General features: G+C 44.1%; 1 protein-coding gene across 4 annotated transcripts in view; it reads left to right on the top strand.

The window, feature by feature from the left end:
- Positions 1–15,770, top strand: part of ehbp1 (EH domain binding protein 1) — a 119,209-nt gene that overhangs the window by 44,270 nt on the left and 59,169 nt on the right. For all 4 annotated transcript variants that reach the window (XM_058058175.2, XM_058058180.2, XM_058058176.2 and 1 more), the window contains 2 exons: positions 11,656–11,834; positions 12,682–12,730. In XM_058058175.2, the coding sequence (XP_057914158.2) occupies positions 11,656–11,834; positions 12,682–12,730 (228 nt within the window). The remainder of the gene's footprint in view (positions 1–11,655; positions 11,835–12,681; positions 12,731–15,770) is intronic.

A 15,770-nucleotide genomic window follows, 5' to 3' on the forward strand; every position in this document is an offset into this window, starting at 1 on the left:
ATATAGACAAACAACCATTCACACTCACATTCATACCTATGGACAATTTGGAGTCACCAATTAACCTAGCATGTTTTTGGAATGTGGGAGGAAACCGGAGTACCCGGAGAAAACCCACGCATGCACGGGGAGAACATGCAAACTCCACACAGAGATGGCCGAGGGTGGAATCGAACCCTGGTCTCCTAGCTGTGAGGTTTAGGCGCTAACCACTCGCCCGCCGTGCCGCCCCTAGTTGGAAGTTTGTTAGACTTAATACAGTAATCACTTAGTAATCACTGAATACAAAATAGCATTTTGATGCGTTTCAGGGTCCATCGGAAACTCAATTTTATACATGCTTGCCTTGTAAGGCCGTCAGTGTGTTTTTTTTATGTGTGTGTTGTGACACATATTTTGATCCAGTTACTGTAATGCGCCTATCATTTCTTCACCTCCTCTTCGTCTGCCGGGTGCATGTCGAGTTCATAAGTTAAGCACTGCGCCAGAGCTCACTCTCAATACCCGCGTCGGCTGCTGTAAAAAGGGCCTTGCGCAAAGCGCCGCTTGTAATCTGCCTTTGGTAAGTCCTCTTTAGTTTTATCTGCCAAGGATTACCTCACAAGCTGCAAGCGGGATGGAGTACGGGGGAGAAATGAAAAAAAAAGTGAGTGAGACAGAAAACGATGAAGATGGAACCAAATGAAAACAAATCGCTGTGTAATCTCTGAAAGAGAGGCAGAGACTTGCTTTGGTCTTGAAGGGAAGTTTCCCTTGCCACTCATTTAAAGAGGGAATTTACTAATCCCTCCATGATTGATGTCTGCTATGAGAGGCTCTGTAGCAGACTAATAGGGCTTATGAGGATGGCCACAAAGTCCTTTGTGTGTGCGTGTATGCGGAGAATGAAGCAAACCTTTTTTGTCTTGTGTGTTCCTCTATCCAGTGGCCGTGGAGGCCAGGGGTTTGAATGACATGGCGGCGGCAGAAGAAGTAACATTATCTTAATCTGGATTTAACTCGGACCCGCTCCTCCAGGTGTGTGGGTCTAAGCCCGCAAAGGACCTGGGGTTTTTGGGGGTGAGCTTTAAAAGTGGGCTTTGGGTGACCAGATAAAAGTCTATGCTCTCGAAAAAGCTCTTCAAGCTCCCAAAAGGTCCAAGACCACCCCTCAACCCTTGCACAATGGCTCCAGTTAGCCATACCACACTCTACTCATGTCATACTTGACGTTGCCCCCTGCTACATGTTTAATTGAATTAAATCATATGTTCTCCACAGTTTAAAAAGAAGCTCAGAAGTACCTTATGAATTCTTCCATCTTCTTTGTGTGTGCACTTAAATGTGCACTCTTGTGTGTGAAGAAAAGAAAAACGATAAGGCTCTAATTGCCTCTTTATAAGACCCTCTAGCAACCTCCTCCTTTTGTCACTTATGGTGTTCAGCGTCTATAGCAAATACTGACTGGTTTCTTTAGAGCTGCTAGCTTTTAGAAATGGGCCAGTACCACTGTGTTCACTTTATGGATGATATTAATCATTTTATGAATCAGTCAGAGGTTTTGTACTTGACTTTGTGGAAGATCATAAAGGCATGCTTTGAGGACTTTTACTGTGGAAGAACATATTTTCACTTCCTGTTTAAAGACTGGAACATTCGTTCTATATCTAACAACAAAAGGGCAGTATTTCTTCTTGGCTTCTGGTCTCTCACTGACCCACAGTGAACTATTATTGACTCATGAGTGTTAGGCCATTATTATGACTATTGATATTGGCATAAGGAGTCCTAATCCAGTGCTATCTAGTTCCTGTATCAGGTCAATATTTCCTACATATATATGTATATATGTATCCTTTTTGTCAGTCAATTTATTGTCACAGAAATGATAGCTAAGGAGCTTATTTTATCCTTAATCAACAATATTTAACATTCACAGCAATGGAAGATTTGGGGTTGTGGTTTTTGTTGTGGGTTTTTTCTCCAATTCTGTGATTTTTCAAGAACAAACATCGAAAAAAATATCTCTAGTATATGATAGGAGCGGGGCAGCACGGCGGCCTAGTGGTTAGCACGCAGACCTCACAGCGAGGAGACCAGGGTTCAATTCCACCCTCGGCCATCTCTGTGTGGAGTTTGTATGTTCTCCCCGTGCATGCGTGGGTTTTCTCCGGGTACTCCGGTTTCCTCCCACATTCCAAAAACATGCTAGGTTAATTGGCGACTCCAAATTGTCCATAGGTATGAATGTGAGTGTGAATGGTTGTTTGTCTATATGTGCCCTGTGATTGGCTTGGCGACCAGTGTACCCCGCCTCTCGCCCAAAGACAGCTGGGATAGGCTCCAGCACCCCCTGCGACCCTCGTAAGGAAAAAGCAGTAGAAAATGAATGAATGAATGAATGAATGATAGGAGTGCTCTACTGTTCTTAGAAATCCATTGAAAAAACAGAAGCTAGCGACCCTACGATGAATGGAGTTTTCCACTGTTTTCAGGCTTTTTTTTTTAAGTTGCAACTTCCCCTCATGACAGCATTTCATTCCCATTTGGTCTGCTTGAGCGTTTAATTTTGCATTTAACAGTAGATTCTGTTAACGTGGAACTCATAGCGCCCTACTATAGTGAAGGGAGTAGCAGCAACCACAGTGTACCAAGTATCATCTCATCATTTCCTACTCTACACTACACGTTCTTCTCTAAAAGCTTTAATGGCATTTCTCTTCCCGAATGCCCTTGTCGGCTTCCTCACAGTCAGCATTGTTTCCCACCACACTCCCAGCTGGTGTGTGTGTGTGTGTGTTGATGCATGCGTATTCTGATCTGGAGTCAACGAGGTGACTTTGTAATTATGTTCATTATAATTGGCTGTGCTATCGCCCCGCTCATCGTTTTGAAGCCCATGCTGGACTGGACAATGGCAGTCTATGGTGGTGGTGTGTGTGCTGCTTGCTGTGTCAAGTCAGTAACCCCCCAAACACACACACACTTTCTGCTTCCTACCTGTGGAACGCAATTCCTAAAGTGGCCTCCTTAATGAGTTTTCCCTGCCCACGCTCAGATTAATTGATAAATGTCTGCCTTATCGGCGCGGCTCATCTCTGAATCCATTGCACCTCTAATTTGTTTGTTGAAGATGGTGAGGAGATTAATGTCTGTATAGATTTATGAGAGAGACCCCTCCCTCACATGCTGAGCTTATTTTAGGAGGCTGGTAGGGGAAGAGAAGCTTCATGATTGGTGGCTTTTGGGATATTTTTTTCTAGATTCTTAGAAATCAGTTGTAGGAAACCTCCAATGATTTGTTCCACTCGCTAATAAGCTAATCAAGCCTCTTGTTTACAAACCCATACCAAAAGTAACACCTGTGTCACTCACACGGTACACAGAAGACACTAAGCATTTCTGAGCATTTCATGTCTAATTTCACTTTCACTTTCCTTTTCTTTGATGCATGGCCATCAGAAGAGTTTGCCTTATGCTTGGGCGAAAGGTTCATGAAAAACGTACTACTTAAGTAGTTCTCCAGTGTGTTGTAATGTGGTGTCCGAAGGCCAAAAAATTCAGGAGCGACTTGCAGTTCGCCCACGAGGGTCGCGGGGGTGCTGGAGCCTATCCCAGCTGTCTTCTTGCGAGAGGCGGGGTACACCCTGGACTGGTGGCCAGCCAATCACAGGGCACATATAGACAAACAACCATTCACACTCACATTCATACCTATGGACAATTTGGAGTCGCCAATTAACCTAGCATGTTTTTGGAATGTGGGAGGAAACCGGAGTCCCTGGAGAAAAACCAAGGATGAACATGCAAACTGAGGGTGGGACTGAACTCGAGTCTCCTAGCTGTGAGGTCTGTGCGCTAACCACTCGACCGCCGTGCCGCCCCTAGCCTGGATTAATACATCACTATGTATTATCAATGACATAACGCCACAAACAATGAAATCCTGAATACACTAATACAAGGGATAAGTGATGAAGTTCTCACTCATTCACTTTGTCACACAGCGAGTCTTGTATTTTGGAACCACTTCGGTGAAAAATACGTGTTTAAGTCATTTATAGGAGCGTGTCATAACCGTGGAATACAATACATCGTCAACAGACTATCTCCTGTATCGACCAATATAAATAAATCAATCAGAGGTTGGACTAAACCCCTTCATTGCTCCTGAATCTTCATTTTGGGAAAATCTTGGACAGTTGTATACGTCAATCTTTGTGGGGATACGTTGGGGAAGGTACTTTTCTGTTCCCACTACACCAGGGAATGTCCATATGTGTGCCTAAAAACGCTTGGCTGGGTAGAAGGTCCAACTTCCGTGACATCCGACCTCACAATTGCACAAGAATTTGTACCGACACACAAGTCTGCCAAACCCACTGTGCCTATCCTCATCTTTTTCGTACCCCCTCCTCCACGGGCCAAAGCTCATTTTCCAAGGCGTGAGTGTGGGTAATGCCACTGCTGTTTCCTAGACAAGCTAAAGCCAGCGCTTACAGCACATTAAGCTGCCGTGTCACATGTTAGACGAGCGAGCATGCACGGGCACACCAGGCTGGCACGGTCGCTTCTTTGTCTGTTGCTGCTGTCGCCGCCACCACCGCCGCTGCACCGCCTCCATGCTGTGGTGCTTCTCTGTGCTTTTTTTTTGTCAACACTTTCAATTTTATTTCAGACTGTGGGCCCTGAAGCAAAATGGTCCTGGAAGAGGAGGCCATGTTTTTACGTTTTTATGCACATCTCTGAGACCAACTGCCGAAAGCCTTCCCCCCCATATTCTTATGTCATGATGGAAATGCAAAGTCTGGATGTGAATGATTATACAGTGGAACCTGCAGTCAGTCTTCAGCACAATTTAAATCTGTGGTTCAGGAAGTTGAGCGGGTCGTCCAGTAACCGGAGTGTTTCCCGTTCTAATCGCACTTCCTCCATCCCAGCCACCCACATTGCACCCATGGACACCCACCCACTTGTCCGGATCCGGATCTGGTCCCCGGGTGCTTGGAATAGTTGCCCCCACTGTCCCTCAAGAGGATGAGGCGGATACAAATTTTGCTGTACATGATTGGTTGGGTGACCGGAATACCGGTGTAGAGTCTTCCAATGATAAGAAAATTCCTTATACTGGTATAAATTATAAACATCCGTGGCAGACTGATTGGAAAATAAGATGAATTAAATGCTGTTACCGTGACGAGAAGGAACGTTGGTGTGGGGAAGTATTTACTCGGAGGACCGGTCAATCATGGCACAAATCACTAAAACACTAAACTGACTCCTCCCGAACTAAAATAGCCGTAAACACTGCCGAACGTTGGCGGAACATTGAAGCATGAATGCAAGGTAGCGGGGTTAGCTTAGTTTAGCATGCTAGTGTGGTTTTGCGTACATGACTCGGTTTGGACGAGTCACCATGTTAATGTAAGAAGTATTTTATAATGCCCTGGTGACGACGTGCAGCACGTTTATTCTTGTGCCCAATTCGTCGTACAGACATTCTCAACACACAGAGGGCTTCAAAATAAAAGCAAAATACGAGTGTGGTTTGGCATTATCTTAGCATCACAGTCTGTTGAAGATTTTGTGGCAATGTATGCAGAGGCTGACATCCCATTAGGAAAGTTAGCCAGATTGTTACCAAGAAATAAATTTGCATTACAATTTGAGGCAAGTGTGCTTATATTGCTTATGTTTTGTAGCTATTCATACAAGGATCTGCCGATTAAATTTTTTTTTATATTGTTTTATATGGGGCGGCACGGCGGTCGAGTGGTTAGCGTGCAGACCTCACAGTTAGGAGACCAGGGTTCAATTCCACCCTCGGCCATCTCTTGTGTGGAGTTTGCATGTTCTCCCCGTGCATGCATGGGTTTTCTGCGGGTATTCCAGTTTCCTCCCACATTCCAAAAACATGCTAGGTTAATTAGCGACTCCAAATTGTCCATAGGTATGAATGTGAGTGTGAATGGTTGTTTGTCTGTATGTGTCCAATGGTGACGCTGGAGTCTTATTGTTAACTTTGGTTAACTTTCTGTGTATATTCTTCTTCTCTTCACACCTTCTTCTTTTGGACTGTATGACCACAAAGCCAAAGAAAAAGCAAAACACACACAGTCAATGCTTGATGCTGGGTCAGTTTTGCACAAAATTCAAAATCATATACGTTCGGGTTCAGCTGTACTTTTTCACCGTCACAGCCGGTGTGTAAATATTGTCCCACCTCCATGGCTGTGGGCTGGTACCTGATGTTACTTAGCAGCGTCTGCATGCGCGGTCACACATACATGCACACAGTCGCCCGACCCCCTCCTTGGCGCGATTACAACAGTAATGCGATATTTCCTTTTGTATGTTAATGTGTATTATTTTTCACGCTACATTCTCTCTCCTCTCCTGTTCTACCCTTTTGTCCCCCCCTCCCCGCTCCCCCGCCTTCCACTACCACATTGTTCCACCCACTCCACATCTCCATTTACATAATTGAACTTTTGATTGGACTTTGCTTCCTGCTCTCTGCTCTCATGCATGCGGCGTTTGAAATCTGAGGTGTAATTTCATGGGTAAGATGACGCGGGACGATCTTTTTTTTCTTCTTCTTCTTCTTCTAACCCGCTTTGTTTTGCTTCTTTCTAATGAGAAGACGCCAGGCACACAGAGCCCAGATTAAACAATCGGTGTGTTTAGTTAAAGGGTACAATTAAATAATTGAATGTGTTGGTGGTTGGATTTTAGCCAATCAAATTGCAGTTTTCCAAAAGCCTGCTGGACGACCTACTGAAGTGCACCTGCCTTCTCAAATATGCTCCTCAAGTGTGTTGGATGAATGTGTTAATGTGTTTGCTCACCTTCTCGAAACTGTCTATCACGCCACTATGCGGTTTTCTATCCCTGTATGTGTGTTAGACTGACAGTATATGCATATATAGTACATGTGGCTGTCGTGTGTGTGTATGTGTGTGTGGACGCACGGTCTTGTGTTGCCGTAGGCTCCTTGAGCGGATTACAAGTTTTAAAGAGTAGCAGATTCAACACATTCTCAAATCTGACACACTCTGACACCACTTTGAAGCCATGAAAGTGAGATTGCAAAAAAAGACACGGAGGCGCTCTCCTCTCGTCGCCGCACATTGGCGGGCTTATGTCATTGGCTTTGAGGCCAGTTAAGTTCCTGTTCAAGCGTTATGGCCCAGAGTGAGAGACAACGCTGCCACTTTACACTTTTTTTTTTTATAAAGGAACACCCTGTTCACTACTTGTTACATCATTGTTCACAACGGTATGTAACTTGGGTTACATTTGGACATCATTATGGCATTTTCAAAGTACCTTTAAAGTGCAGCCCTGGGGGCCATTTTTTTTGCATGTTGCTCAGTTTTATTGTAAAAAAAAAAGGTTTAAAAAAACCTTAAACCACATTAGGAAAGCAGGAAGTGAACAAATGTAACAGTTACTGATTGTAAAAGTACCAGATGGAGTGGTAGGATTTAATAAGCTTTGCTTCTTCCTACTCCTTTTGGACATGTGGAACTGTGAACTGATTATGTGATGCATTCAATTGTAATTTGATGCATGTTCAAATTAAATAAAACCATTACCAAATATGATAAATAAATTTTTATATCATATTCGATATTACATTCACATGCTTTTTCACCTGTTACGCAAAACTAAGGACTAGTTCTATAAAGTGTATGAAACAATGTCATTGAAGTACATCACATGTTTACATTTACACAATTCAACATGTCAGAAAAGAAGTACAAAGAAGCAGAGTTTATTTATTTAACCCTGCCTCATCTCAGCAATTAGTGGTAGTTGGTTCATTTCCACAATTTTACCCTTTTTTTGTGGTAAGGTCAATAGGGTTTGTAGATACAGTGGCTCTGTCAATGTAAAAAAAATCATTAAATGCATAATTGTTCATGTAAAAAGATGTTAACCACTATCATAGTAAAATATCAAGACCGTAATCACTTGAATGACGAAGGTGCATCGCCGTAAAAGCTGTTATAATAATATCAATAATAATACATTTTATTTGTATAGCGCTTTTCAAAGTACTCAGAGACGCTTTACAGTGAAGAAAAAAAGAACTAAAAATAGAGTTGAGTAAAAAACGATGCATTAAAATACAATATCCATACATTCATTCACAGCTAAAAACAAGGCTAAAAGCGGGGCGGGGCCGTCAGGTATAAAAATGTAGATTTTAAAAACGGATTTAAACAGGTGGGTTTTGAGTTGTTTTTTGAAGGTGGGAAGGTCGGGGGCAAGCACGGAGTGAATGGGGCAAAGAGTTCCAGAGGGTGGGGGCAGCGATGGAGAAGGCTCTGTCTCCCCAGGTTCGGAACTTGGTCTTACAGTGTATTTGTTTCTTGTTGAGGCCTGTCCTGTACAAGCAACCAATTAAAGTGCTGTAAGCGTAACACAGTGTGGCCCAGTTAGTTTTTATAGGAATATTGTAAACATACACAAATAATCTGACACACATCTGCTTTATCACCTACAAAACTAAGGTGTGAATGTTTTGCTCCAATAGCTTAGCATATAGATGATAGATTGCATTGGTTTTAGCATCTTTCAATGGATAAAATGTATCCGTTCTCTCCACATGCTTCAATAATTCTGTGTGCATCCCTCGCTAGAAAAAGTTACCCATGGTAGCAATCATTGTGCTAAAGCAATACAAATAATTCCCTCGTTGGGAATGTTCTTGCTTAAGACCTTCCATTGACCTCCATTTTCTAATATTCCATCGTATCGTGATTCAGTGGACACAAATCCAAAGTCATATTGCTGACAACTGCAATGCTTCTTCCTGACTGCAACTGGAAGCTGCATTCCCAAGGTTTCCTCCTATCTTGTCGTTCAGGTATTGTCAGGAGCTTAACCCCCCCTTTTCTCGCTCTCTCCCTCCATTTTTTTTTCTTTCTTTGCCCCGTCGGATGTATGTTGTTGACACGGAGGCACGAGGAATAATGGGTTCTCTTGTCAGCGGTTGTATTTCTTCGCCCAGCCTGTTAGGCGTGTGTATAATAGTAGCAGAGGAGGTTATATGCCGCTGATAGTAATGAAGGTTGCCTTTTTCATTTTTTAATGTGGAATGTTTGTGGGCCCGGGCAATGCTCTCTGCTAATCCTACCCTCCAGCCGAGCTAGCTACATGACTGTGTGTGTGTGTGTGTTACAGTGACACACACTGATAAAACACACACACGTGCACACTTTCCTGCAGGCAAGACAGCGCTGTAAGTTAATGCAGTGCATTTTCACTCCTCGTACGAATTTCACTCTAAACAAAGCGCTTCTTAAAAGTAGATACCGTGTTTATGCGATATTTGTTTGAGCATTTCTAAACTCTTTTATGGAACAGTTTGGGCATTTTTTTGAATATGGTGGTAACACTGTTAGTCATGAGCCACCCTGACACAAATCAGGGTTTCCTTAGGTTAGGGGATGTCCAAAATGTGGCTCGGGTGTCCATTTTTGCGGCACATTTTTTAACTTTTTTCTGAAGTGTCCCTAAAACTTTCATTCATTCATTTTCTACCGCTTATCTTCGAAGGTCGCGGGGAGTTCTAGAGCCTATCCCAGCTGTCTGGGTACACCCTGGACTAGTCGCCAGCCAATCACAGGGCACATATAGACAAACAACCATTCACACTCACATTCATACCTATGGACAATTTGGAGTCGCCAATTAACCTAGCATGTTTTTGGAATGTGGGAGGAAACCGGAGTTCCCGGAAAAATCCACGCATGCACGGGGAGAACATGCAAACTCCACACAGAGATGGCTGAGAGTGGAATTGAACTCGGGTCTCCTAGCTGTGAGGCCTGTGCGCTAACCACTCGACGTCCCTTAAACGTACCACAAAAAAAAAACACAACAGCATGGTCGTATTCATACTGTCTGCTTTGGCTGTGCTGGTCAGACAGGTGCGGCAATCATATGTGATGTACAGAAACCTAAGGAGGGAACATTTGGTTCCGCCTGTAGTGTATCATGGCTAGGAACCGGGCAGGGTGTATGTTCAAATTTCATAGTAACACAGAGCAATTCCCCATTAACAGTATGTGCAGCTCCACCCTTACACAGGGGATTTCTACAAATAGTCCTCCTTTGGGATCAATGCCTTATACTTTCTACAGTTTAGTAAGTAAACAGCTAATATTTGGGAAACTATTCAAACTATTGTAGAGTATATATTTCCATATTGGCTGAGTCCCACAGACTGTACACAACTCAAGTGAGCCTGTCCCGCTGGTTATGCATATTTTTGTTGTTGTCGTTTTCCCACTAGCTGGTGTGTGTGTGTGTGTTTTCCATGGGCTAGGGTGCGGGGTCTGCGGCCCCCGGAGCGCGGTGTGTGTCTAAATGCTTTAATAGCACCTGGTGTCTAATCCCAGGTAATTAGAGTGCTCAAATTAGACAGCTACTTTCCACCGTCACTTGAAAGACCAGGAGGGGGGGAAGGCCTGGAGGAAGACCACTCCACAACTCATCACACACACACACACACACACACCTAATGATACACACACAGTGAAGCGCTTTCAACCTGTCACCTTCTTTTGTTTTGACATGTCTCTTCTATTCTTTTTACATTCAATATAGATTTTAATTCCCGTGCTCTGATTTATTTGGGCGGCACACAGGCATTGTCGAGGCCCTAAAAACGTGTCTGCGGAAGGTATGAGGAAAGGTTAAGGCCCTCTTTTAAAGATGAGCCGGAAATGTCAAGTGTCTGCCCCTCAGGCTCCTGCTGCCGTCTCCCTGTACTCAGACAGCCATAGGGGCATTTCCTTTATTCGACAGACACACGCACACACAGGAGTACAAAGGTCACGAGTTGCTAGTAGTGACTGCCTCTAGTCTTTCATCTCGGAACCCTTGTGGCATCTCGTGTTTGCAGGTCGCACTGTAAAATAAATGAAAGCACACTACAACTCCATTCAAGCCTCCATTTCAGTGTCGACAGAATGCTTGAATACAATTTGCTGCTGGCACATTTATGTATTCAGCTTCTAAATATTTGAGTTACTGTATGCCCTTGTAGTAGCAGATGGACACCAACAGAGGGAGTTGGGTGGCCACAACTCTGCTTTTTACATGCCTGAAGCTATTCTGCTGTCCTCTGTCTTCCTCAAAAACTGTGGTCACTTCTACAAATCATTACTCCGCAGTTTACTTTTGTCATGTAATAAATCATATTTTTACCCGCCACTAATGAAACGTATGATTTGATACATACCTTTGCCTCCATTACTCGATTAGGGTAAGGCCAACATAATGCATGCAATAGTGTTCCTCTGCTACAAAGGATTTTAGTGGTTTGGAGAGAGAGCGGGAGTGAAGGCTCCCCTCATGACGAAAGCTTTGGACCCTGATAAGACTTCAGAGGCGGAGCTAATTAATAAATGTTTACATTATCCACGCTCTCACGCTTCTTTGTGAACGTTGTGGCTTTCGGTGTATGGTAGTGTGCTAATTGGAGTGTAGATGTTGCAGGGTAAAATGTCGTTTTAGAGAGATATCTAACGTGGACATGTGCTGTCTGTTCTGTACTGTAACGAGTGCTGCTTCCTACATTTTTTACGTTTTAAATTCCCCACAGATGTTTGGACATCTCCATTCTCATGCTTCTGTTACTGTTGCCTCTCTGCTCTGCAGCCCAGCCCGGTGCCAAGCCCCGTTTTGGGAGGGAAGCCCAACGCCAGCCAGTCGCTGCTGGCCTGGTGCCGCGAGGTCACCAGGAACTACCGTGGGGTGAAGATCACCAACTTCACCACCTCCTGGAGGAATGGCCTGGCTTTCTGCGCACTGCTGCATCACTTCAGGCCTGACGTCATGTATGATACACACACATGCTTAAATGGGAGGCTTCAATAGAGGGAAAGGAGATCACCCTATGGAATTTATGATAGATAATTTATTAATTTCCAAGAGAAATCCTTTAATTTGATGAAAATTCACTATGGCATCATTTCATTAGCATCCCTGTATGTTGGAATGGAATGGCCTTTATTGTCATTATACGAGATTGGAGAGCTTCTCCTTTCAGTGCAGTAGTCAAGTTAAAAAAAAGTATACAAAAAGTAGATTAAAAAAAGACAATTTAACAGGATATATACAAGATATCCAAAATATACACATAATATTGCACAGGAGCATATGCAGGAGCAGACATATTGCAGATATATTAATGTTAATGTAAGATGTTATTAAAGTTGTACCGTGTTGTTAAATCTTTAAGCCAGGGGCGTCCAAAGTGCTGCCTGAATGGCAAATCCTAAAAACAGAATGAATAAATAAATAAAATTGTGTTTTAGTTTTGCTTGGTTTTGTTTTAAATTTTTATGTATGCTACAGGTCGGGAAAAATGAAACTCTGCAGGTTGCAAATAATCCCAGGGCTGCATGTTGGACACCCCTGCTCTAAAGACTCTTTTGTCAAATCATTGTGAACAGTTTGTAAAGTGTACTTTAGAGGTTGTAAAGACAGCACTGCAATATTCCTGAATATTTCCTTCAAAAAATCCGTCTCCACTCTGTTATTTTTTACATATTTTCCACTCTATTAGCCCTCTTGATTACGCTGCTATGAAATTGCATGTTTCAGTGCCATTACATGTGACGCATACTTAAATACACCTACTCTCTGTCTCTCCTCTCCGCTAACCCCCCACTGTTCTACCAGAGACTACAAGTCGCTCAATCCTCAGGATATTAAAGAAAACAACAAAAAGGTAAGAGACAACCACCGCTGAGCCCTTCACATCACTTAGCTCCCCTCCTGTCCGCTGCCACAATTGGCCTTATTTCCAGATTAATCCCTAAATAGAATGTGTGTGTGTGTGTGTGTGTCACAATATGTCGGCCGTTTTCATTAGAGCCGCCCCCCCCTGCTGTTGTAGATAGATGTGGCCGTGTGTGGTCACCTGGCGGAGGTGAGATGGTCTCCTAATGCGGCCTCCTGCTGAGCACTTACACAGCAGCCCCCTTGATTAGTTGTGTGTGTTTATAAAAGAGCAGGGTTGTTATTTGGTGTTAATTGGCGTGTACCAACTGTAATCCACTGAGTCCTTTTTTTTTCTTCCTCCCACACACACAAGGACACTCAAATTGGAGCACCAAACATGGGAGCTACTTCGTCAGAAGCACACAGCCAATCAGTCAGTATTAGGCTTTAAAAATATTCTAATAGGTCATCGGATTGAAAATACCAGTCATAAATACTAAATTGTAAAATTAAAGCGTAAACTTCAAGCGCTAACGTCACCTTCCAAAGGAACCTCACTGCCATTGCCACTGCTTTCCATGTATTGGAGGAAATAATAATAGTACAGTTGATCCCTGCTATTCATGGGGATTACGTTTCGAGACCACCTGCAAATATGCAAATAGTAATGTCATATTTTCGATACGCTAATAGATCCCTGATTCTGCTGCAGCATCGATGTGCCACCATACGCTACAATCCTCATCCCCCTCCAAACCCTCAGGCACACTTGGCGCTGATGTTCTCTCCAAGTAAACCTCCGTGGCTTGTTACAAATAAAGCTAACAAGATAAATGCATATATGCATATGATATTCCTCATACACTTATTAAACATATTAAAAAATTTATACGTGTTCACCACTAATAGTAATTGATAAAGCTGATTGATAGAAGATACTGTATTACCGGAGTTACGGTCTAGCCTTTAGCTTGATAGCTTGATCATGGCTACATCATGGTACATGGCTCCGCCACTTCACAGGCTGCTGGGGAGCTTTGCTAGCCGAGTAGTCGGAGAAGGAGCTTCTCTAATGCCTACATTCATTCATTTTCTACCGTTTATTCTTACGAGGGTCGTGGGGGGTGCTGGAGCCTATCCCAGCTGTCTTCGGGCGAGAGGCGGGGTACAATCACAGGGCACATACAGACAACCATTCACACTCACATTCATACCTATGGACAATTTGGAGTCGCCAATTAACCTAGCATGTTTTTGGAATGTGGGAGGAAACCGGAGTACCCGGAGAAAACCCACGCATGCACGGGCAGAGGGTGGAATTGAACTCGGGTCTCCTAGCTGTGAGGCCTGCGTGCTAACCACTTAAACACCGTGCAGCCTGCCTACATACATATACATGCGTATATTATTATTATTGTTATATCCACATCATAGTATATTAACATGTGTTGACTTCATTGCAAGGTTTGAGGTCGGATTATAACCAGGGCGCCGCCATTTTGCGGGAATGTTACGACTTTGACTTTTTTTTAAGTAAAAAAAAAAAAAAAGGTCTAACCGCACATACACATATTTTCCTCCTTGCCGTATCTGCACATTCACAGTTTGAGGTGCAGACTCGCTGGCATCACTGCTTTCCCCCGGGGTCTTTTGCACGTACGATTCTTCTTTTTTTCCCCCCCCCCGATACACACAAATGCACACTTGCTACTACTACACACACAGCTGTCCCCTCTGCGGCCCCGAGGGCTACAGAGAGCGATATGCGTTGGCTTCCTCCTGCAGCTTGATTTCCTCTACTCATACACACTCTGGCTCAGCGATAACCTCTGGTGGCCCTGTTAGGCATGAATGCTACCCTGTTGACAATAACCACAGTGCAGTCGGAGCCAGAGAGCCAATCCCATATCTGCTACCTGCCCCTCACCCCCCCCCCCCCCCCCTCCAGGTGTTCAAGTAGAAATTGGCTAGAAATAAGTAATGTGGTAATATTCTGCAGGAGAATGGCTGCCCAGCTTTCTTGTGAAGATCTCCACCACCGACTGCTGCTGGTGTAGCATCATCAGATGTTCCTAGCGTAGGAGTGCAGTTGGATATCTGTTTATTTGTGGGCAATGTAAGATAGCGAGGAGTTCTTCACAGTTGAAATTTACTCACCTGCATGAGATGTGTCATCTTTTCAAGGTCTTTGTATTGCTCAGAGAGGGTACCGCTAAAGCAGGGATGGCCGGGCCAGGGGCCATTAAACAGCACGCTCACCTTTCCAACAAAGACCAAGCAGCAGGCGGACAATGGCCCCCAGGCTGCACTTTGCACACCCTTGGCTTATACGTACGGGGGAAGGTGTGTCACTGCTTTAGTATATTGTGCGTCATCCTGCACCTTCACATAAAACCTCCTTTGGTGCAGGCAGAAAGGGAACAAAGAGAGGCGAGAAGAGGACTGGAATGAAATGTTTAAAGATTGAATCGAGATGAGTGGATGACTGCGGCAAACAGAGGCGCTCGTGGCGGCGATGGCGGAGGTGTTATTAGGATGTATTGAATGCACAGGTCAAATGAAAACACGGCAGAAACCACACCTATCTGCTCTTTTCATGGCTAGTTGATAGACATGCCCCCCCTCCTCCTTTCACAGTCTGTGAAGAGTGATTGCAATGAGCTCAGACTGTGCTGAATTATGACAGATAAGGGCAATCAATATCGGGGGGGTTGGGGGGGGCAGAGAAGTAAATATTTAGGCGGTTTTAAAAGATGCTTGTTTATCTGTGTATATGCCCGCATGACTGTCAGCTTTGTGTTTTAAGGAGTATTCATGTGGAGAGTGTTCCTACGCATGCACCTCTTGTGTGTGTGCGTGTGTGTGTGTGTGTGTGTGAGAGCGAGAAGGCGACGAGGCCAAGGAGAAGTCATTTGGCGCGCCATCTTGATAGCGTAGCACCAAGCAGCCGGCTAAAACGCTGGGAGGGGTTGGAGTGAAGGGGGGGTGCTGATGATTGACAGCGATAGATAGCTGTCAGTCACTGAGGGGGGAAGCGAGGGTGGGCG

Source organism: Doryrhamphus excisus, linkage group LG20, assembly GCF_037039965.1.
Source record: "Doryrhamphus excisus strain RoL-2023G ecotype Guam linkage group LG20, RoL_Dexc_Guam_v1.1, whole genome shotgun sequence".
Taxonomy (NCBI): Eukaryota; Metazoa; Chordata; class Actinopteri; order Syngnathiformes; family Syngnathidae; genus Doryrhamphus; species Doryrhamphus excisus.